The sequence below is a fragment of the Pelophylax lessonae genome (genome assembly GCF_965119305.1).
Source record: "Pelophylax lessonae genome assembly, chromosome: 3".
Lineage (NCBI taxonomy): Eukaryota > Metazoa > Chordata > Amphibia > Anura > Ranidae > Pelophylax > Pelophylax lessonae.
Genome location: NC_138770.1, coordinates 342,834,111 through 342,858,171, shown reverse-complemented (window position 1 = coordinate 342,858,171; position 24,061 = coordinate 342,834,111). Strand labels below are relative to the sequence as shown.

At 42.3% G+C, this 24,061-nt stretch overlaps 1 protein-coding gene across 1 annotated transcript in view; it reads right to left on the bottom strand.

Annotated features, from left to right (window-relative positions):
• Positions 1-24,061, bottom strand: part of COL19A1 (collagen type XIX alpha 1 chain) — a 1,241,599-nt gene that overhangs the window by 733,582 nt on the left and 483,956 nt on the right. Inside the window, exon 13 of the mRNA XM_082249430.1 lies at positions 16,829-16,882. Coding sequence (XP_082105556.1) covers positions 16,829-16,882 — 54 coding nt within the window. The remainder of the gene's footprint in view (positions 1-16,828; positions 16,883-24,061) is intronic.

Genomic DNA, 24,061 nt, shown 5'->3' with positions numbered 1-24,061 from the left:
TCCAATCCAGTGTTTTTTAAAGATAACTGTGAAGGGTTATGATGTAAAGGCACCAGCAACATCCAAGGCCCAATTATTCTGCACCTGTGTGACATACATTTCAAGAGCAGAGTTCAATCCTGCATTTGCCAAGGATAACTGTGAAAGGTTATGGTGTGAAGGCACCACCAACACCCAAGGCCCAATTTTTCCACACCTGTTACTTTTATCCAAAGTCTGTGAAAGCGACACCAAACTTTATCTAAAAAAAAGTTAATCTTGTCTTTAGTGTACTATAATTTGGCTTCTTCACAAAAGGCTTGCTCACTGTGGTGTAAAACTTTGTTATTTCCATCCAAAGTCTGCAAAGAGACACCAGAATTTATACACAACAATCTCTAATCTTGTTCTGAGTGCACTAAAGTGTGGCCTCGTCATACCCTCCCTAAGCCTTGGTTTACAAAATAAAGAAAGCTTGCAAGCAAAATCAATTTAAATGCCATTTATTTTCTTTATATATGCCAATTTTGCTGCAGCAGGTTCTATACATGGTACAGATGGACCATTTTACAGGCAGACTAAGGGGACCCCTCAGGCACTATAGTTAAAGGATTTTTTTCATTTTTATTGTTTCAATTTAAGCATCATTAAAATAGCTGCTCTTTTAAAAACTATATTAAAATAGATACAGTTTGGCCCGGATATGGGAGGTCGTCTGTTTCTGTGCTTTCACAGACACCAGACCCTGGCACACGATGGTCAACTTATGGGTTCTTTTGCTATAGGAATATGTTATATAGCACCTTCATGCACACCATTTGTGTGATGGTTTTAAATATTTTATTATGTTATCATAAATAAATGTTGTATTTTTATATATATTTGAGTACGGATTTCTTCCTTTTGGGATTAATGGTGGCTACCTTTAAAATCCTATTACCTATATGTTTTGTTCTCTATACTTGCGTAAATTGGATGTGGTGCCACAACACACAGGGTCACGTCTCAACATTGTACATATTGATACATGTCCCCCAGGGCAGTGCCCGGGCCCCATACCCTTTGTATGCACCCGGGCCCCATACCCTTAAACTTGCATTTAAGCCTTCAAAATGGGAACTTTTGATTTTTTTAAATCCTGGTCTCGTAGACTTCAACAGGGTTCTGGTCAGAACTTTTTTCCTGTTCTGGTGTAGAACAGAACCTGGGGGTGTTCTGCCCATCACTATTCTTTAGCTATTTTACTCACTTAAAGATCTATCATCATCGTTTTTTGTTTTTTTCCATATAGTTGAAATGCCCTATATGGTAGGCATTTAGAAAAGTCATCTGATGGGGAACTAGTCTATCAATGAAAGTTGTTTTCCAAATAGGGACATCACCTGTATCCCCATTTACATTTAGCTTTTGGCCAGGAAATCTCCCAGCCAACAGTTCAATATGGCCAGGGAAACAGATCTGTGCTTGAAGCTGTCACACACATGATGGATTCCCAGCACAAGCACTGCCCGCTGTGAATACTGGCATACCTTTTGTATATCAGTTCAAATGTGGTCATAGTTTCTACCAGTTTCCTCATTTAAAAACTGGTGGTAATTCTTTTAAATTTGTTGCTGCCATAGCAACATGTTCATAAAGTGGCAGTAGTAGGAAATACCTGTAATTACTGCACATTGGTAATGTTTCCGACACTAGTTTAAATTCTTGCCAGAATTAGGTGCAAGTAGTTCTTAAAGGAATTACAACCAGAAAAGTGACATTAGGGCCGTTTTCGAATTCAACTGTGGTTTGTGGTTCCAAAGGCAGGGAATTGGCTGGTTGCCTGTAGATATAAATACAGTACATACAAATTTGAAGTTAGCAGATACTCATAAGCATGTGGTGTATATTCAGTAAACATAACAGACTCATTTAATATTTTTTCAAAAAATCTGAATGTTAAAAATTGTTTACCTATCAGAGATACCAGTTTGATATACAAATTTATGTTGGCGCTCTTTCTTAAGCTGAAGTGTCCCAAGTTACATTTTGTGTTTGCTTTGCTAGCTAAGCTTTTATTTGCTTTTTTTGTTCTCTGCAGGTTTTTCCTAAGCTCAATGTATTGATTGCTTCTGTCTGCTACTGTCAATGTGTCTCCAGTAGTCAGTGTGGAAAGAATCAATAATTGGGTTATGAATATTTATCCACCGCAGCTAGTCACTGAAGGCTTTATTCATTGGTGTAAGGGAAGGTAATATATGTTTGGAGAAATCTTCCAGAGTATTCTTTTCTCCTCTGGCCACAGACAGAACCAGTGTTAATGTTCTGCCAGATTTCAGTTGCCCTGCTGCAGCTTCTCTTTAGATAGAACTGAAGCAAGATTTCTTCTTGGATGGAATTTGTTTATGAATCTTTTGTGTTGAATAGTGTACAAGTAGAGCTGAGGAGAAGCTGCTGCTGCTGGACATTGCAAAACAAATCACTGCTTACAAAATAAGGTACCCGTGGATGCTATCAAACCCTTGCAGGGTCATAGATCTCATAAAAAGCCAAGACTAGAAAAAATCAGAGAAAGACAAACAGATATTCAGCAGGCAACCTGCGTTAACTAAATGTGCTACTACCTTTAATGGGTATCCTGCAACTCTCTCTCCCAAAATGAAAGTCAGCATTAAAGTCACAAAAAGGTTCAGGTTGGTTGAATCCTACATGAAATCTAAAAATTTTGAACTGAAAGTTGAATCCCAATGAAGTCTAAGGGGAATGAATCTTGATGAGCAAATCATGCTATTTTCAAGGCTAATAGGCAGGAGACTGTCAAACGAAGGAATATGGAGCTTTCCACTGCCATGAACGACCATACACCGCCTCCAAAGGTCATAGAGACTGCCAGGGACCCTCTGGTCCTCAGTATTCTCTATGGTGAACATCTTCCGCTGGCAAATTCCTTCTCCAGCTCGCTAAACACTTAGGTGAGCCGGTAGAAGCACCGGAGGACAGCGGGAGAGGGGGGATGTCCCCTCCCAGTAACTGTAAAAATAATCAAGTGGCTGAACTGCCGCTTTGTTTTTTTTTTACAGTGCAGGAAATCGCCAGCTTAAAAATATGATATCTGAATGATGCCTACAGGCATCAAAAAGATATCTCCACTCAAAGTCCAGGATGTCATATGATCAATCAGGGCAGAGTATATGCTAGTTGTTAAGGAGCAGGGCCGGGAAGCCAGTCGTAGCGTCATTAACAACCGATGAGTCATCAGCTGTCAATGGGTTTCCCCACTGACAGCTAAAAAAAAAATGCTGGTTAATAATAAAAAAATTCCTTTAAATATAGTGCCTGGGAGAGGTCCCCTTATTGTATATGCAAAGTGGTGCATTTGTAGCATGCATTAAACATGCTACAGCAAAATTGACATTTCTAAAGAAAAAAAGAGTTAAATCCTATTTAAAATGACTCGCGGTTACAATTGACGGCATCAGGCTTTTAAAAAAATTGATCAAAAATCGGTGTGGGTTCCCTCCGGGTCTGGTATTGATTTAGAGGGGAACCCCACAAAAAACAGCGTAGGGTCCCCCCCAAAAATACATACCAGATCCCTATTCAGGCATGAATGTTAGAAGGGGGCGTGCCACCAGGTGACATATCCAGGTAGCCTCGCCCCTTGCCTATAAAGGAAATGTCAAAGCGCAGAGCGGGCATATGGCAGGAGGCCTCCCAGGAAGCGTTTTTCTTTTTCCAGTATGGTGGGCAGCGTGATTGACATCGGGGGACAAATTTTTTTATTTTGTTATTGCCAAAAAATGTATTTCATGCGCTTTTTTGGTGAATGGGTAGAGGTGCTATCTGGGGGCCCCTGCCAGATTCTGATAAGCCCCCCCGCCCGTAGACGCCGACAACCACAACCTAGGGTTGTCGGGAAGAAGCCCTTGTCCCCATCAACATGGGGACAAGGTGCTTTGGGGTGGGGGAGCAGAGCCCTAAAGCACCCACCCCCCACGTTGGGTGCATGTGGCCTGGTTTTGTTCAGGTGGGGGGTGCTCTTACCCCTCTTTCCTGACCTGCCAGGCTGCATGCCTGGTATGGATTTTGATGGAGACCCACCGCTTTTGTTATTTTTATGTTTTGTTTTTTTTGCGTGGGGTTCCCCTCCAAATCCATACGAGACCTGCAGGGCCTGGTATGGACTGGGGAGGACCCCGCGTCATTTCTTTCTTTACTTTTTTACCTACATCTTTTTTTTTTTTAATTGTTCAGATGTCAGCGGGGAAACCCATTGACAGCTGATGACTCATCAGTTATTAGGGTCAAGGAGCAGGGCTTCCCGGCCCTGCTCCTTAACAACCAGCTTACACTGCGCTCTGATTGGGCAAAGCTTTGCCTAATCAGGACGCAGAATGCACTGTGCAGCACTTGCGCAATGCATTGCAAGATGTTTGTCAGCAGAACAGGCAAATGCTCGGCCCGAACAGGCAAATGCTCGGCCATTATAACTTGGAAAAAATGGGTTTCACAAAGTTACATAGATATTACTTTTTTTCCATCATCCAGCATTAAAAAAGCTGAATTGAACTCAGCAAGTAGCAGCCACAACAGATCTAAAAGCCTGTAGGAACGTTCACAGTACAAATGGGCCATTGGCAAAGCAGTTTATTAAGATAGCCTGTGAGTTTTTCTTTTTTTTAATTTGCAGTACCACACTGCATAGTCTTGAAGGTTTAACAAAATAGGAAAACATAGTGCACTTCAAAACCATAACCCCACATTCCATGAACCCCCAATTCCAATTCCTACATCCCCTATTATTCCCCAATAATTGAAAATATAAATGTCAGTTATGTGTTTGGTAAAAACTGGCTAGCATCAGAACAAAATGTGAACACTTAAATAGGCAAAAAATAAGAGCTCTGCAGTTTGGGCCCGTTTTTAATGTATCTGCTGCCAAAACCACTGTATCAGCTATGTTAAAGTACCAGCCTTTTCGGTACGACATGTGTTTGGACACACATGACCCTACACCACAGAGCTTGGTGGGAGCAGCAGTGAGAGTGAGGCAAGTTGGCAACAGTGAGAGTGAGGCAAGTTGGCAACAAAATGCATACTCTCTCCCTCCCCTTCTTACCTTACTTTCTGCATAACTGTCCCCCTCCACAGCACTCTCCTCCTTCATCCACCGCAACATCTACAGCCTCTAGTGAAAGGGAGGGACATCTCCCAAGGGGTTTTATGTGATTACGATATGTCACAACAAGCAGGGAAGAAGTTCATGTGGCCTGGCTCAGAAAGGTCAAGAGAAGGTTTTCAATCTCTGTAAAATTTTCTGCTGGTGGCAGTGCAGTCATCTCTATCACTTCCTCCTCATTGGCCTCATCCTACGGCTCCTCAAAACAAGTGGCCTCCCTTTAAATGAAAACATTGCTGCCATTTTTGAAGCACAGTGTGAACCAGATCAGGTCTTAGGCTGGGTTTACACTGAATTTGAAGCGACTCGCAGCAGGGGGTCTAATGCGTCCCCATGCACCATTCCAGGTCCGAATTAGGTCTGAGTTTCTGATTGAATTTGGACCTGAAACGGACCAGAAGACATACAGGTCTTTTCTGCAAGGCGCTCCATTGAGAGTCAGGCACTTTCTACTGTAATGCAAATTGTATATGGGGAAACCCCGTGTCCAATTCGCAACAGTGTGAACCCAGCCTTAAACAAAAGCTAACAGTGTCTAACACAATACAAAAAGGGCAGAAACTATTTTTTCAAGGGTTTTTTTTTTTACAGATTTATTTTTTACAATTTATTTTTTAAATGTTTTATATTTTTTATTTTTTTAAGGCTGCCCCTGCTCTGGTCTAGCAAACATAGACAAGGACAACATGGCGGAAGCTAGAATGATTACAAGTGATCATATGCATGGACTACTGGGTGTCAATGGTGTACCACTGGCTCAAGGTGCCCCAATGGGCTCTTAAGGCACTAGTCTGACTTGCTGCTTGTGGCATGTCAGAGAGAACACTCACCACAGCAGGGGATATTTGTGACTGAGAAGATTGTTTTAATAACCTGGCATGAAGGTGTGTAATCTTTTGGGTACACAGTGATTTTACATTTTTTTGGATGCAATAAAGTAATAGGGCATAAAAATGCAGCTCTTCAATATTCTGTTATCAACAACTGCCTCATACAGACTAATCATCCCCAAGCCAGAGACCAAGAGTACAGGAAGATGTTTCACTACTAGATATGCAAAGGGCACAGCAGTGTAAAATTAATAGACCTACAATTTGTTTCGGCCTGCATACAAATTTGGATGAATTTTTGGTTATACTTGTCAGTAGCTTTGTCTATCTCCACATCTGTCAATCACTCAGCCACAACCCCCTGTCAAAATGTTTAATTCCTAGTGCCAAATTCCCCTACTCTTTTTATCTCGGCATCACACAAGTTGGTATTCTGCCATTATAAGGTAGGTAAACAGCTCTCACTCCAGTTCTCTCTCTCCGATTCTCAATCCATTGCCCATTTTCCCACTTCATGCTCACCTGACGTCCCCCTACACCAGCTGTCTCTGGCCATCTTCTTTCCAGACTATTCTTTCTAGACTCCCCTTCCCCCTCCAGCTTATTATCACCCTTAGCTTTCCTCCTCTCTTTATACCTGCGGCTCCTACTCTACCTTGCTTCTTTTTCCTTCTTCACTTGGCTGCTAAGCCACTACTTCTCTCCCGGCCTCTCCTGATCTTCATTCACTTTTTTTCTGTTTGCACAATCAGGGCGCAGTGAATAGCTGGTTGTTAAGGAGCGGATCCTGAAAGCCTGATGAGCTGTCAACATTGCTTGCAATAGAAAAATGTAAAAAAAAAAACAGCATCGGTTCCCCCCCAACATTTATACCAGATTCTGCAGGCAAGGGGCTTATCAGAATCTAGAAGCCCCCTTTAACATGGGGGCCCCTGTATCTTGCCCCCCAATGTGAATGAGTATGTGGTACATTGTACCCCTACCCATTTACAAAAAAGTGTCAAAAGAAATAAAAACACACACAGTTTTTGACAATTATTATTATTTATTAAAAATAAAAAAACTATGTCCCCCTATGTAGAGCCATTCTCAATCATGACACCCACCACCACCATTGGACCCGAAAAAAAAAAAAAAAAAAGCTGAGGCTAATCGCTGAAATTCCTGCTCTGCCGTTTGACAGTTCTTAAATAGGTTATGAACCCAGCATGCATCAGTGACATCCCATAGGGCGGTGCCAGCAGGTGACATCACCAGTTGGCTCCACCCCTTACCTATTTAAGAACTTTTAGATGGTGAAGCAGGCATTGCGGTTAGCCTTGCGAAGCTTTCTTTTTTTTCTCCTTTTTTTCTGGGGGGCCCCCTAGTTAAAGGAGCTTCCAGGTTCTGATAAGCCCCCTGCCCGCAGACCCCCACAACCACAGCCCAGGGTTTTTGGGAAAATCCCCTTTTCCCCATCAACATGGGGACAAGGTGCTTTGGGGTAGGGGGTGGAAGCTCAGATTAGAGTCTGATATGGATTCTGGGGGAGATCCTATGCCGTTTTTTTTTTTTTTACATTTTGGTATGAGGTTCCTCTTAAAATCCATACCAGATCCAAAGGGCTGGGTATGGATTTGGGGGACCCCCAAGCAGTTTTTTTTTAACATTTTGCCAGTAATTTAAATGTAATTTGTTTTTCTTTATAGATGTCAGTTTTGCTGCAGAAGGTTATATACTTAGTACAAATGAACCACTTTACAGGCAGACAAAGGAGACCCCCCAAGCACTACATTTAAATACATTTTCATTTTTATTGTTTCACTTTAAACGTTATTAAAATCATTGCTCCTGTAAAAACAATCTTTTTAACAATGTTTTTTTGCATTGATACATATCCCCCAGGGCAGTTCCTGGGCCCCCATACCCTTTTTAGGGCCAATAACTTGTATATAACCCTTCAAAATGGGGACTTTTGATTTTTCAAGTTTGGGTCCCATAGGCTTTAATAGAGTTTGTGACTTGGATTACGAACTTTTTACATATTGGGGAGCTGCCCATCAATACTCCTAATACCGCCACTCACCTCAGAGGATCAGCGATTGTGGAACTTGTTTTGTCTAACCACGTTGTATGTGACATTGCATTTAAAAGGTATCATATTCGTTTTCGCTAGACAAATTCTGGTACCACCAAGAGCCCATCCTTCTCTGTACCAACAAGTTAGTCCACCATAAATATCTCATCATCCCCTCCAGCTAAAACTAATCATTTCTGAACCATTAACTTTTAAAGTGGAAGATAATGCCTGTGCAGTGTGACTGGACCAAGCCAGATTAAAAAGGGTATTTATACTGCCATGTTTGATACAGGCTATGTAGGGTAGGTAGGAGCAGGGGAATGGCAGCATTTTTTAAGAATAATAGTAATTGGCCTTAACTAACACTATCCTCTGTAAGGGGCCTAGGCATCTGACCTTCACCTTGAGGTGGCAAGATGGCTGTTTAGGAGAAAATGGCTTCATTATAGAAATATTAATTTGAGCTTGTTTTTTTTATCTTACATGTACACTGGCACACGGCATAAATAATTCTGATGACAATCCAAAAGATATGATTTATATTTGGAGAACCTGTGGCAAAGCATGTTCCTGGAAACCCATGCAGATGGTTTTCTCTTCAATGATATCCAAAAACCACAAGCGATAAACATCCTTCAATGGTGCTTCTCCATGAACCATAATCACAGGACAATTAACTATGCTTGCTGCAGACCTTATTAATCTTTGATTGGTCAGTTTATATCTTCACAAACCTTTCTTACATACATCATTTCATATATATTTAGTCTGAAAGCACTTAAAATTAAAGTAGATCAACTGACTCAAACTTCTTGATTCTGTCTGGTCTCTATGAAGCTACATATTACTAGAGATGTCCCGAACTGTTCGCCGGCGGACAGTTCCCGGCGAACATCGCTTGTTCGCGTCCGCCACTGCGGGCGAACATATGCGATGTTCGGTCCGCCCTCTATACTTCATCATTGAGACAAACTTTGACCCTGTACCTCCCAGTCAGCAGACATATTCCAGCCAATCAGCATACCCTCCCTCCCACACCCTCCCACCTCCTATAAAAAAGCAAGGGCAGCATCCATCTTAGATCATTCTGAAGCAGTGTTAGTAGTGAGAGCAGGGAGAGTGCTGCTGCTGCTGTTAATAGGGACAGTTGTTAGTCTTATTAGATTATAGATAATGTTCTCGGTCCACTCCTGCTGTAAGGACAGCATCCTGACAGCACCCAAAAAAGCCCTTTTTAGGGCTGGTATTTGAGTAATTTTTTTTGATATATATATCTATTGTGCAGTTGCCTGCCCGCCGTGTGTGAGAGGCCACAGACCCACCACAGACTGTACTGTGTGCACACCACACTCATATCGGGTGGCACAGTACCTTGCAGTTTAAAAAAATATTTATTTTTTCCTCTGTCATAATTGCAGTGAGTGTCAGGTCCACAGAGTGTACTGTGCCCACTGCAGTGCCCACCACTGATATACACGGTGGCACAGCAGCTTGCAAATTGAAAAAAAATATATTTTTTATAATTGCAGTTGCCTGGCCTGCCAGTGACTGTCAGGTCCACAGAGTGTACTGTGCCCACTGCAGTGCCCACCACTGATATATACGGTGGCACAGCAGCTTGCAAATTGAAAAAAAAATATTTTTTATAATTGCAGTTGCCTGGCCTGCCAGTGACTGTCAGGTCCACAGAGTGTACTGTGCCCACTGCAGTGCCCACCACTCATATATACGGTGGCACAGCAGCTTGCAAATTGAAAATTTTTTTTTTATAATTGCAGTTGCCTGGCCTGCCAGTGACTGTCAGGTCCACCGAGTGTACTGTGCCCACTGCAGTGCCCACCACTCATATATACGGTGGCACAGCAGCTTGCAAATTGAAAAAAAATATATTTTTTTATAATTGCAGTTGCCTGGCCTGCCAGTGACTGTCAGGTCCACAGAGTGTACTGTGCCCACTGCAGTGCCCACCACTCATATATACGGTGGCACAGCAACTTGCAAATTGAAAAAAAAAAATTATAATTGCAGTTGCCTGGCCTGCCAGTGACTGTCAGGTCCACCGAGTGTACTGTGCCCACTGCAGTGCCCACCACTCATATATACGGTGGCACAGCAGCTTGCAAATTGAAAAAATATATATTTTTTTATAATTGCAGTTGCCTGGCCTGCCAGTGACTGTCAGGTCCACCGAGTGTACTGTGCCCACTGCAGTGCCCACCACTCATATATACGGTGGCACAGCAGCTTGCAAATTGAAAAAATATATATTTTTTTATAATTGCAGTTGCCTGGCCTGCCAGTGACTGTCAGGTCCACAGAGTGTACTGTGCCCACTGCAGTGCCCACCACTCATATATACGGTGGCACAGCAGCTTGCAAATTGAAAAAAAAATATTTTTTATAATTGCAGTTGCCTGGCCTGCCAGTGAGTGTCAGGTCCACAGAGTGTACTGTGCCCACTGCAGTGCCCACCACTCATATATATACGGTGGCACAGCAGCTTGCACGCATAGTACCACAAATCTAAAAAAATGACAGGCAGAGGCAGGCCACCCCGCAGGGGCCGTCGTGGTCGTGGTGCTGTGATTTCCTTTGGCCCTAGAATAATGCCCAGTGTTCAGAAGCCACGTACCCTGAACTCAAAAAATTCTGAGGACATAGTTGACTGGCTTACACAGGACACCCAATCTTCTACAGCTTCCGCTCGGAACCTTAATGCACCATCCTCCTCCAGCTGAGCTTCGGGCACCTCCCAATTTACCACTCGCCCGCCCGCCGGCACCACCACCAACTCTAGCACCACAGCTGCTTCACTTGATCTGTCAGAGGAGTTATTTACACATCAGTTGGAAGAAATAAGTGATGCGCAACCATTAGTGCCAGAGGATGTAAATAACAGGGATATGTCTCAGTCAGGCAGCATTATACACATGGACGTACATTGTGATGATGATGATGATGTTGTACCTACTGCTGCTGCCTTTGCTGAGTTGTCAAGTGAAGCGGCTGATGATGACGATGTGTCCATGGATGTCACCTGGGTGCCTGCTCGAAGAGCAGAAGAAGAGGGGGAAAGTTCAGATGGGGAGACAGAGAGGAGGAGGAGACGAGTTGGAAGAAGGGGGAGGTCATCGCAAGGAGCTAGTGGCACATTCAGACAGCATGTATCGGCACCCGGGGTCAGCCAGACAGCATGCCAATCAACGCAAGCTGTTGCCACCACCAGAATGCCGTCATTGCAAAGCTCAGCAGTGTGGCATTTTTTTTGTGTGTCTGCCTCTGATAGCAGCGATGCCCTTTGCAACCTGTGCCAAAAGAAACTGAGTCGTGGGAAGTCCAACACCCACCTAGGTACAACTGCTTTGTGAAGGCACATGATCTCACATCACAAACGCCTATGGGATCAACACCTGAGTAAAAGCAGCACACAAACTCAAAGCCACCATCCTCCTCCTGGTCCAGCATCTTCAGCCACGTCAACCACTGCTGTCCTCCTTGCCCCCTATCAACAACCTCCCACTCCGCCTCTCACCTTCAGCAGTTCCTGCTCATCTGCCCACAGTCAGGTGTCTGTCAAGGAAATGTTTGAGCGTAAGAAGCCAATCTCACAGAGTCACCCCCTTGCCCAGCGTCTGACAGCTGGCTTGTCGGAACTCTTAGCCCCACCAGCTTTTACCATACAAGCTGGTGGAGTCTGAGGCCTTCAAAAAATTTGTCACTATTGGGACACCGCAGTGGAAGGTACCCGGCCGAAATTTTTTTTCACAAAAGGCAATCCCCAACCTGTACTCTATTGTGGAAAAGGAAGTCATGTCATGTCTGGCACACAGTGTTGGGGCAAGGGTCCATCTGACCACTGATAGCTGGTCTGCAAAGCATGGTCAGGGCAGGTATATCACTTACACTGCGCATTGGGTAAACCTGCTGGTGGCTGCCAAGCATGGAATGCGTGGCTCTGCAGAGGAGTTGGTGACACCGCCACGACTTGCAGGCAGGCCTGCTGCCACCTCCTCTACTCCTCCTACTCCATCCTCTTTGCTAACCTCCTCGGCTGAGTCCTCTTCTGCTGTTGCGTCTTGCTCCACACCAACTGCACCCCCCCCAGCTCCCCAGGGGCTATTCCACATGCCGGATACAACAGTGTCATGCTGTCTTGGGGTTGACTTGCCTGAAAGCAGATAGTCACACCGGACCAGCACTACTGTCCACCCTGAACGCACAGGTGGATCAGTGGCTGACCCCGCACCAACTGGAGATCGGCAAAGTGGTGTGTGACAACGGAAGCAATTTGTTGGCAGCATTGAATTTGGGCAAGTTGACACAGGTGCTGTGCATGGCACATGTGTTGAATCTGATTGTACAATGCTTTGTGCATAAGTACCCAGGCTTACAGGACTTCCTCAAGCAGGCCAGGAAGGTGTGTGGCCATTTCAGGCGTTCCTACACGGCCATGGCGCACTTTTCAGATATTCAGCGGCGAAACAACATGCCAGTGAGGCGCTTGATTTGCGACAGCCCGAAACGTTGGAATTCAACACTCCTAATGTTCGACCGCCTGCTCCAACAAGGAAAAGCGGTCAACGAGTATTTGTATGACTGGGGTGCTAGGACAGCCTCTGCGGAGCTGGGTATTTTTTTGCCACGTTACTGGACGCTCATGCGCAATGCCTGTAGGCTCATGCGTCCTTTTGAGGAGGTGACAAACCTAGTCAGTCACACCAAAGGCACCATCAGCGACATCATCCCATATGTTTTCTTCCTGGAGCGTGCCCTGCGAAGAGTGCTGGATCAGGCCGTAGATGAGCGTGAAGAGGAAGAGTTGTGGTCACCATCACCACCAGAAACAGCCTTATCATCGCTTACTGGACCTGCGGCAATGCTGGAAGAGGAGTCTGAGGAAGAGGAGTCAGAGGAGGAATGTGGCTTTGAGGAGGAGGAACACCAACCACAGCAGGCATCCCAGGGTGCTTGTTGTCACCTATCTGGTACCCATGGTGTTGTACGTGGATGGGGGGAAGAACACACCTTCAATGACATCAGTGAGGATGAGGAATTGGACATGAGTAGCTCGGAATCCAACCTTGTGCAAATGGGGTCTTTCATGCTGTCATGCCTGTTGAGGGACCCTCGTATAAAAAGGCTGAAGGAGAACGACCTGTACTGGGTGGCCAAGATACTAGACCCCCGGTATAAGCAGAAACTGTCTGATATGTTACCGAATTACCGGCAGTCGCAAAGGATGCAGCAGCTACAAAACAAGTTAAAAAGTATGCTTTACACAGCGTATAAGGGTGATGTCACAGCACAACGGGAATCTAACAGGGGAAGAGGTGAAAGTAATCCTCCTCCTACCACAACCACGCCGGCAAGGACAGGACACTTTACAGACGTGTTGTTGATGGAGGACATGCAGAGCTTTTTAAGTCCTACGCATCGCCACAGCCCCTCGGGGTCCACCCTCAGAGAACGACTCGACCGTCAGGTAGCAGACTATCTTGCCTTAACTGCATATATCGACACTCTGAGGAGCGATGAACCCCTTGACTACTGGGTGTGCAGGCTTGACCTGTGGCCTGAGCTATCCCAATTTGCGATAGAACTTCTGGCCTGCCCCGCTTCAAGTGTCCTGTCACTTCAGCGCAGCAGGAGGTATTGTCACTGAGAAGAGAAGTCGCCTAGGTCAAAAAAGTCTAGATTACCTCACCTTTATTAAGATGAATGAGGCATGGATCCCGAAGGGACTGACAGTGGGGGATGCATTTGACTAAAAAAGGCCTGATGAGATGCCTTGGGCTAAAAATGGTCCACACGCTGCTGTATTTAATCTCTGCATGCCGGATTACTTACATGACTTCTCCGCCACCAACTACGGTTCAAGCCGCAATGTTTTAGTGAACTTTCTGCCTGGAAAACCTAAATTTTTCCGGCCGCTGCTGCAACAATACCTACTTTTTCAGGCATGTGTACATGCCCAATTTTTCTGGCCTCTGGTGCTACACTGTGGCTGCAAAAAACAAAACACAAAAAAAAAGGCACATACATGTGTCAATTCCCCTTCGTGATTGTTACCTTGTTGTGGTGAAGGGGCTTGCGTATCACAATGAAGCGATCACCTCTAGGAGTGTGTTGGCAATGTTGGCACACCCCAGATGATAAGGTCGTTGCTTCATTGTGAATAGATCAAAAGCGATCCGCTGGATAATTTTTCATAGAAAAAACATTAATTTTCTTTATGATCATCTTGGGTGATCATTAAAGTCTACTAGGCCAACAATGGGCCCACACTGCAGAATCATTGTTTTCTGGGTTACTTAATTGTCACTGAACTACCTCAGCACGACCATAGGCTTTGAAAAACCACCATCGCCTGCAATCTCCCAAATGTGCGCATGAGCACAGTCATCACTACAGCAAGATTGACGCATAGAGGAATAAAATTTATGTCATGAGTGTGTCAACTATTGACAACTCTTTGCGGTTGTCTAAAATCTATTCGATACACGTCCCCTGATAGGGGACGTAACAGGGATTAAACTGATAAGAATAGTACCACTTAACACACCACTCATATAGGATGGCACAGTACATTGCACGGTGCACGCGCAGTGCCCAAAATTGGAAGTAAGGGGACAGACCAACCATCTTTTTCCATCTCCCGGTTCCTAAAATCTATTCCGTACACCGCCCCCTGATAGGGGACGTAACGTAACAGGGATTAAACTGATAAGAACAGATTTTTTTAATTAAAAAAAAAGAGGACAGCCTCTGCGGAGCTGGGTATTTTTTGGCCGTGTTACTGAATGCTCATGCACAATGGCTGTAGGCTCATGCATCCTTTTGCGGAGGTGATAAACCTGGTCAGTCAAACCCAAGGCAACATCATCAACCTCATCCCATATGCGTTTTTTCTGGAGCGTGCCCTGCGAAGAGTGCTGGATCATGCCGTAGATGATCATGAAGAGGAAGAGTTGTGGTCCCCATCACCACCAGAAGCAGCCTTATCGTTGTAGATTGCTGGACCTGTAGAGAGGATTCTAAAGAAGAGAAGTCAGAGGAGGAAGGTGGCTTTGAGGAGGTGGAAGACCAACCACAGCAGGCGTCCCAGGGGGCTTGTTGTCACCTTTCGGGGACCCTTGGTGTTGTACAAGGGTGGGTGGAAGAAGAGACCTTCAATGACGTCAGTGAGAACAAGGAACGGGACATGGCTAGCTTGGTATATAACCTTGTGCAAATGGGGAGTTTGCGGTTGTGCAAATGGACTGACTGACTGTTAAACCGGGAGTTTGGTCTGTCAGAGTTTGGTCTGTCACTGTGAAGCGGGCATAACCCTTACACTACCTGATTGATACAACATCATACCTGATTGTATACACACACTGGATGTTTTAAAGCACTTTATTCCAAACAATTTAGGAATGTTAGGTGATTTATGCCCTTTATGGATTAAAACCCGACTCTGCGTCAACTACGTAATTTTCCATGGGAGTTTTGCCATGGATCCCCCTCCGGAATGCCACAGTCCAGGTGTTAGTCCCCTTGAAACAACTTTTCCATCACTATTGTGGCCAGAAAGAGTCCCTGTGTGTTTTTAAAATTCGCCTGCCTATTGAAGTCTATGGCGGTTCGCCCGGTTCATCCGTTCGCGAACGGCAAATTTTAGGTTCGCGACATCACTACATATTACCTTTTTAATTAGGTATCACTGACTAACAGGGGTCAGGTATCTGTACCTGAACTAAAAAATTCTACAACACCCCTGACACTTAACCTTTTACCCCAATTTTTTTGAATTTTAGATAGAAAAGGGATTTTTTTTTTTACCCTCTGTGTCTCATTACAGGGATTTTTCCTAATTTCGTGTCTTGTAGACTCAACAGGAAATGAGAGGTTAACTTTCCAATGTAAGGAAAATCCAATTTTAGACAGCTGACACAGGAACCAGTGCATCCTATATTAGTGTTCTGATTTCAATTAAAAATTGTGCATTTACCCATCACTTTCATGCCTTGGTGATTAGCACAATTAAAGAGAGTTAATACACTTAATGGGGACTCAATAGACCACAATAAAAACCTGACAGTGGTTCTAAACCCTCACCATTATTAAAAAAATAAAGTTTGCTTTTAGTTATATTTTTAGTCCTAACCCAAACCCCTAAACTCACCCATTAACACTTACATTACACCCTAGAATTACATGATAAATGCATAGCACCATGTTTGACATGGCCTGCAGTTTCCAGCGCTGTTTCCTGCACAACCAGAGAACAGACACGTGTCAAATGTGGTGCTGTCCTGTAGGTGTTACTGAACTGCAGCATATAAAAATTAGGCCTTTTACCCTGCCAGGAAGAACTGTGCAGTGTGACTGAGCAGGAGTGAACCTCTGGATAGACAGAAAAACAAATCCTTTGACAGGTAAAACACCCTCTTATAAGTATTACATCTGTGTGTTTAGATGTTTTGCCTGCAGTAACACTATAGTAAGAAAAGAAAAAAAATGAATGCAAGCAAGAATCTGTTCATTTTTTAAAATCAAATAATTACAACAATAGAAAGTTTCCCTTAACGTCAATCGATTAGTTCGATTTTGATTAATCAGTGGGGCGACCATTATTAGTATTATTCCCCCTTTTTTTGTGGCTTCTTTTAGAACACTGGCTCAGTGTTGATGGGCATATGTACTGCTACCATGCATACTCACAGGTTGAGATGATTTTCATTTTCTACTCATCTGTATTTCCACACAAAAGTATCTACCTTTTCCAGCACATTGAGAAGTTTTCATTCATGTTGTACTCACATCTTTGCCATGCGGACCAGGATGTCCTGTTTCTCCTTTTTCCCCCTTTTCGCCCTGAAAAAAAAAAACACAAAATTTATAAACTGGACATTTGCAACTTTGTCATCAATACTACAATAATCATCACCATCTGTACGTTGGGTAAGAAAACACATTTTTTCTATAAAACAATGTATCTGTATAGTAGGGCTGTTCATTTTTTACAAGGATTCATGCTTACAAGTTTTTTATAGCTGGGACCATAATGTGGTGGTTTATAGATAGCAAGGACAGAATACATAATTAATTATATAAAAAACTATCAGAGCATCTGTGAATTAAAAAAAAAGAAAACAATAAAAAAACAAAAACAAAAAAACAAACAAATGAATATGAATAAACACATGGGACAGAAAGAATAGTTTATGATATACTCACACACCTGTGATAACAAACAAACTGACCAATGTTTACGAGAATGTGGAGCATGAAGACACTATGGGGTTTATTTACTAAAGCTAGAGAGTGCAAAATTCGTCACAATTAGTCACAGTTAGAAAACAATCTGCTTCCAGGTTTTATTGCCAAAGCTTAATTGAACAACCTGAGGTTAAAAGCGGATTGGTTTCTGTGCAGAAATGAAACTAATTTTGCACTCTCTAGCTTTAGTAAATAAACCCCTATGTGTTTGCAGGTAGACTTGTGGACACAAAAGATTAACAGGTTTGGTTATTCTGTGACCACCTCCGCTCTGAGAAAGACAAACATCTATCAATAAAGGAACCTCTATGGGAGGTTATACAGAAGAATTTTGGAACTTTTTATATGTTCAAACTATGCATATAACATAAGCTGATTCCATGGATTATCTATTGCAAGTCATATGGTAAAGATGACACTGCCATAACATTACAACATATCTACGTGGGAAACCTATTCCTGCCAAAAATTAAATGTATTATAAACTATTTTACCTGGCAAAATCACTAGAAACATCATGGACATAGTTATACGATTTCAAATGATAACACAGTATTGCAAAGTATACATTTTGAAAGGGTACAAAAATATGTTATCCTGGAAAGATATTGTTTATTTGTAATCAATATTGTTAGGGAAATGTGTGTTGTGACGTACCTATATTCAAATAATATTAGTGAAGGGTTCTAATTATTTCATGAATTTCAATTGCTTACTGTTAAATATTGCTACATTATAAAGATAATACATTTGGCAGTTACCATCTCCTAAACATTCTATATATTCTATATATTATACATACAATCAAATGGTCACACTTGTTATAGTGAGAATTCAAAGGATCCTATAACAGATTATTTTAAAAGAATAATTTAGAATAGACACTTTTTGTTCTACAGTAACACCAAGTGGTCAAAGATGATAATAGTGGGGCAAATACAGAGTTGATGGTTAAAGGAAGGCTCCACCTTTGGTGCTAGGCTTAGTAAAACATTTTGGAGTGTATCGTTTGCAACTGAATATAGGACAAGTCAGGTAGACACACACAGACATCCATCCATCCATCCATCTAGATAGACTCCATCATGTATACACCCATCATCACACATCATCTAAATATCATAAAAGCATCAGCTGAAACCTCAGTGATGCCAGGATGCAACTCCCACTTAGTGAGATGCCATTTTGGGAATGCAACTACAACCTGTAATTGGCAGTCATCTAAGGAGATTCTGGTAGCGACCATTTTAAGCCAAAAGGCTTTTTGAAAAGGGGTAACTATAATATACTCTGTTGATTCCTTTTTCTAGATCGATAAACCTATTGTCAATATTCTTTTGGGCAACCTAATTGCTCTCCCATGATTAAAAAAAGCATTAAAATGTTTCTTTTTTGCATTTTTAATTATTTTTATTTTTTTGACCATAGTGGTGTACAATTTTGAGTAGTTTAACACTTATTCCTTTGGCAGGGGAATAACCATTGGATTCAGTAAAATGCAGACTATTGTCTGATAATTGGTTATATATATGGTTATTCTGTCTACGGGGAGAATTTAATTATTGAGTTTGATTCTATACATCGATACAGTATATACATATATCATCAATTGTTATAGACTATTTTGTAATATTTATGTAAAATTATAATGTCTATGTTCGCAAAAATTCAATTATTTATGGCGTGAACTTGTCTTATTGAATAAATATTAATTTGTTATCAATAGCCCAGTCCGTATTCACATAGGCCTGCTGTGTTATTTCAAAGAAATTCTACATTGGCTGAAAATTACTTAAATTAATTCATCATTCAGGCATTCCCTGACATAATTTCATAACAAAACAAATAATGGTGAAGGGATTTTACCTAAAAAGCAGTAAAGTGACAAGTGCTAAAAAATAGATAATGCATGCATATACAAAACATAAATATCAAAAATATATGATATGTAAATTCTGTCGGCAATATATATTATGTGCAGCATTAGGATAAAAATAAGGTGCAAACATTTTTTATAGTCCAAATAGTCACAAATACCATGCAATCTCTCCTTTTAACCCACCTCCATTAAAATGACAACTCTATGCTATATTTATCTATTATATCTAACTTTTTGTTTCTATTATAGAGTATAGTTCCTTTCTGTGCTGTATCTATTTACCTGAAGAAGAGCAGAGATATACCGTTCTCGAAACACGTTGGATATCTACATTTTGGGAACTATCTCAAATTGTGACCCACATTGGTGGGAATATTGTATATCTAACATAAACTATGAATAGCTTTTTTTATCTATGCTATTTAATGTTTTTATATTGAATGTTTTTTGTCAATAATAAAGCATTTGTTTCTTTTATAATACAACACACCATTTTGAGTGCTGTATTTTTGCACATAACTGTGTTGCCATTAAAGTTCCACTCATGAGGGTTCCTTTTCATTGCTTATGCAATCAGTGACCAATAAATTAAAGACTTTCCCGAATCCATGTATATAAGTCTTCAAAAACGTAAAACACCAATGCAGTGCCCTTCACCACCCCTTGTGAGTATTCGCTCATCTGGTACTGTGGACCCCACTACTATGTGAGGTCATATACGCTTTGTAAACAGCAAGTCAGATCCTTTTTCGTTCCATAAAGCTGAGCATTACATAGCAAGATATTCTCTCAATGGCCGAAGAACCAAGAAGGAAGCACAGACCTCCAATAGGGCAGACAGCTTAATCCATATTTATTCTAAAAACATGTGCACTTACATATAATCCATAGACACAGGCATATAAAAAACACAGGCAAACTCCATTCTCAAAGATGGTGTCTAAGCCCTCTCTTTTAGATTTGAAAGTTCTGGTGCCTCCTTGATATTTAAATGTTAGCCACTGTCATGGTCTTATCCAATTGAGTATCAGACAAATAACCTTGCAAATGAGAGGGCCAGCATTGAAGATATAACTGATTCGCTCCATTTCTAGGAATATTGTTCCAGATCTGAGGAGCATCCTGTGACAACTACCTTGTAATGAGAGGGAACCTAGGACTCCTCCCCAGTCTAATGGACTGGCATCAATTGCACCTTTCAACCCATTGAGAAGAAAGGTTATCCTTATTCTGTGCCAGACTATTGACATATAAATATGCTATGTATATGTATATATATATATATATATATATATATATATATATATATATATATATATATATATACACCCAGTTTGGTGCATAATAAGATCTAAAACCTCTTGGTAGCACTTAGTCAATAGATTCCATATGGACCATATGAGGGAAATCCAGCTAGTGCAGAGAGATTAGGGACAAAAAAGGCCACAGTAATGTGTTAATTTTCTGGTATGTTTAATAAATGGGTACCAGGATGGTAGCTTTGAAATGCATGGCCTTCACCACACAAACTACTCCTCTCCTTGTGTACCATCAGGTGCTGCAGAAACCACTTCTACTGAGAGCTGAGTGGGTCCAGCGTGCCAGTGCCAGCTTTTTGTGTAACAGCTTCCCAACTGAATAAAAACTCTGGGACAATCTAACACTGCTGATTTGTGGAGATCTTGGTTGCTTTAGGATGTTTACTTTATGTGAATAGATATTATTTTATTATTCATTAGATCATATCCAATAATTTATACATTCCTGTGCCCTGTTTTGTCTCTACTCTCCAAACTTGTGACAAACCACACAAGGGCAAGCTTAGTCCTGCTGGATGTATGGGACAATCCAGAGACTGTGCCCTCTTCTTCCACACTGTCAATATGTGAAGTTGAAAGAGTCTGGAGTGAAATGGAGCATTAGAAATTGCCTCAAAAGGGGACACCTTTAGGCCCAACACCTCATGCAAAAACAGAAAGTTTGCAGGCTCCTGGACTGCAGAGTTTGAATGTGAGAGTGGAGAGACCGGGGTTTTTTTTTTTTTTCAAGGTGAAGGAAAACCTTTGACAGGGCCATGTTTAAGATCAGGCCCAGATTTTTCAGGTAATGAAATGCTTCAAGAAGTTTTGGAGTTTCAGGATCCACTCTAAACTCTGTAGGGTCTGTTGGACCCTGGGTCGGCTGTTACTGTTGAGAAGGTGGTCCAGTTATCTCACTATGGGGATACCCTGAGAGTGAAGCAGAGCAAGAATAGAGGATAGTACCTTGGCGAAGATTTGAGATGAAGTTTATAGGCCAAGGGGAAGAACAACAAATTGGAAATGCATGTCGACATCAAAATGCAGGTAGTGTTGATTGACTGGGAAGATGAAGACCTGCAAGTATGCATTCCTGCTATCCATAGAGGCCATAAGGTCTCTTGGATAGAGAGAAGCAATGATGGACTGGGTGGATTTCATGAGGATCCTTTATAAAAACTTAAAACCCTCTCCTTTTTGGGACAATGGCTGTGATCCTTGTGAGAGAAGCTGCACTGAATCAGTGTGAACGTCCTCCAACCTTTGTGGGTATGTTGGCAATTTTGACAACATGAAGCTGGGTGGAAGCAGATAATTCAATTCTATTTCAAAGCACCTGGATAAAACATTATAGACCAAGATATCTGAAGTACTGGGACCAGATAGCCACTAAGGCCAACAGAATTCCCAAACAGGTTGGGACACTCTCTGTTGTGAGGTAGACTTTCTCACAGACTTGGAAATCCCTGCTCCATAGGGTATGGCCAGGCAAAACACTGTATAGGAGCAGTAACAGTTGCTGGGTTAGGTCAATCACCAAAAAGGACCAGATGAAATAGGGAGTGAACTGGAAAAATCCTAACAGGCAATAGCTCTTTAGAGAACCCAAGCTACAGTAGTTACCTGGGCCGCTGATAAGGGGGGACCACCAGCCCTGTTGTCGGGGGCCCGAGCACACAGGGGGCCCACACAGAGAGGGGGATTAGTGATGGGCAACAAATGCAGAAATCTTCCTCCAGCACCTGAATCTGATCTGTCCCTCTCCATGCTATCAGCTTTTATCTGTTGAGAAAGAGACAGTTGTCCCTCACTAATACCCCTCCCTTGTGTGCCCCCCCAGCACTTATCTCTGTTTAGGAGTTTGTTTGTAAATTGTAACTTTGTTTCTCTCTCTCTGTCTCTCTGATCACTGAGCTCCAACTGCCCAGCCTGTATATTTTTCTCATCTCATCTTCTTTTTTATTTAACATAGTTTTTTTTAGCAGGAATTATGCGAGTTATGTTATATTTGTGTCTGATAATAGTGATTTTGTTGTAATTTTAGCTAAATATATCTTTAATATTTTCTTGGGGGGGCCCTGCCAGGTAGCCTGTACGGGGCCCCGCGATTTCTAACAGCAGCCCTGGTAGTTACTATGGATGTATCTGATCCAGGCAGCTCCAGTTCTAGGCATGTGAGGACTCTGTAAATAGGGGTTGAAATTATATCCTTAAGTTTTCAAATAATGTCTGCAGAATGTGACTCCTTGTGTCCTCCTCATCCTCAGCTGACTGTGCAGAATCAACTGCAACCCCTGGGAATTAAGAGACAGAATCTGGTGGAGAGAGCGTGGAAGCATGCTTGTGGTCTCTGATATCGAAGTTAGCTATCATGGATGCAATTTTGCCCATAAACTCAGACAAAGAGTGTGAAGACTTACCTATATAATACAGAAAAAGGATTAGCCCTTGAAGGGGTTTATTGTAGCTCTTCTTAGATGTGATGACTACATTAATTTTCTTTTTTAGACTTTCTTTGTTCTATTTTCATCTGGTGATCCATCCTGTAGGTTTTTTTTAAAAAGAATAAGCTCTCCAGCAGAATGTATAAGTTTATTGTGATGAGACAAACCACTTACAACTGACAGGAGTGCTGACAATGATCAGCTTTTATTTATTCATGTAAAACCTTTATCCAAAAAAATTGCTGTAATTGATTATAAAGTGAGAGCTTGAGTTTGGCTTTATTGTGTTCATGCATTTTAATTTTCTAGTACATTACACTACCCTGACACTCAGATTGGCAATGGTGCTGTCTACTGTTCCCCCTTGTGCTCATTCATCCAGAGTGGAGGCACTCTAATACAGGAGGTATGTTACTGGCCAGAATACCAGATGAAAACAAAAGGAAAAAGTCCTAAAAGAAAACTATTACAGTCAACACATATAATGATTGGTAAGATGGAATATACGTCATTTTTGGTTTTGGATTTTATGCTGCTTTAAGGAAGATTCAGAGGAGTGATGTGACACGGAAATGTCCTAAAGGGTGGGCACGGTCAGTGAATTTCAAACTGTCCAGGCCCCCAGAACAGCTGCCCTTGGGCTCATCCACCATATTAGGAGTAAGAGAAAGTCCATTGGACACTCACTTTTTTCCTGCCAGAGCAGAAAGGGTAAAAGCCATCTGTGACCAGGTCATTGAAAAGGCAGCAGAGAGCCCAAGTATTGTCCACAGGACCATAGAATGGATGCAGTTGCACAGAAAATGATGGGTAGGCAATGAAGTCCATGCATGCTCAGGGAAAATGAAGCAGTATGGTCACAACAGATGGGACGTGATCAGGTGTGGAATATCACAAAGCTCACACAGCCTTCCTGCCATCAGCTACTTAACTGAATGTGTTGTGAATTCCATCAACAATGTGTTGGGGCGTGGCCAGAGCGTGATGTGAGCGGACGTGTCCTGCAGTAGCTCCGCTAGAATCCTGAACTAATCTCCTTATAATCTCAGCCATCCTCCTCCTCTATTTCTCCCCTGTGAGACACTGGCCGCCCTCCTGCACATCTATACTTTCCTGCCAAAGGGGTATTGGCACCGCGGAGATGTCCAGGTGA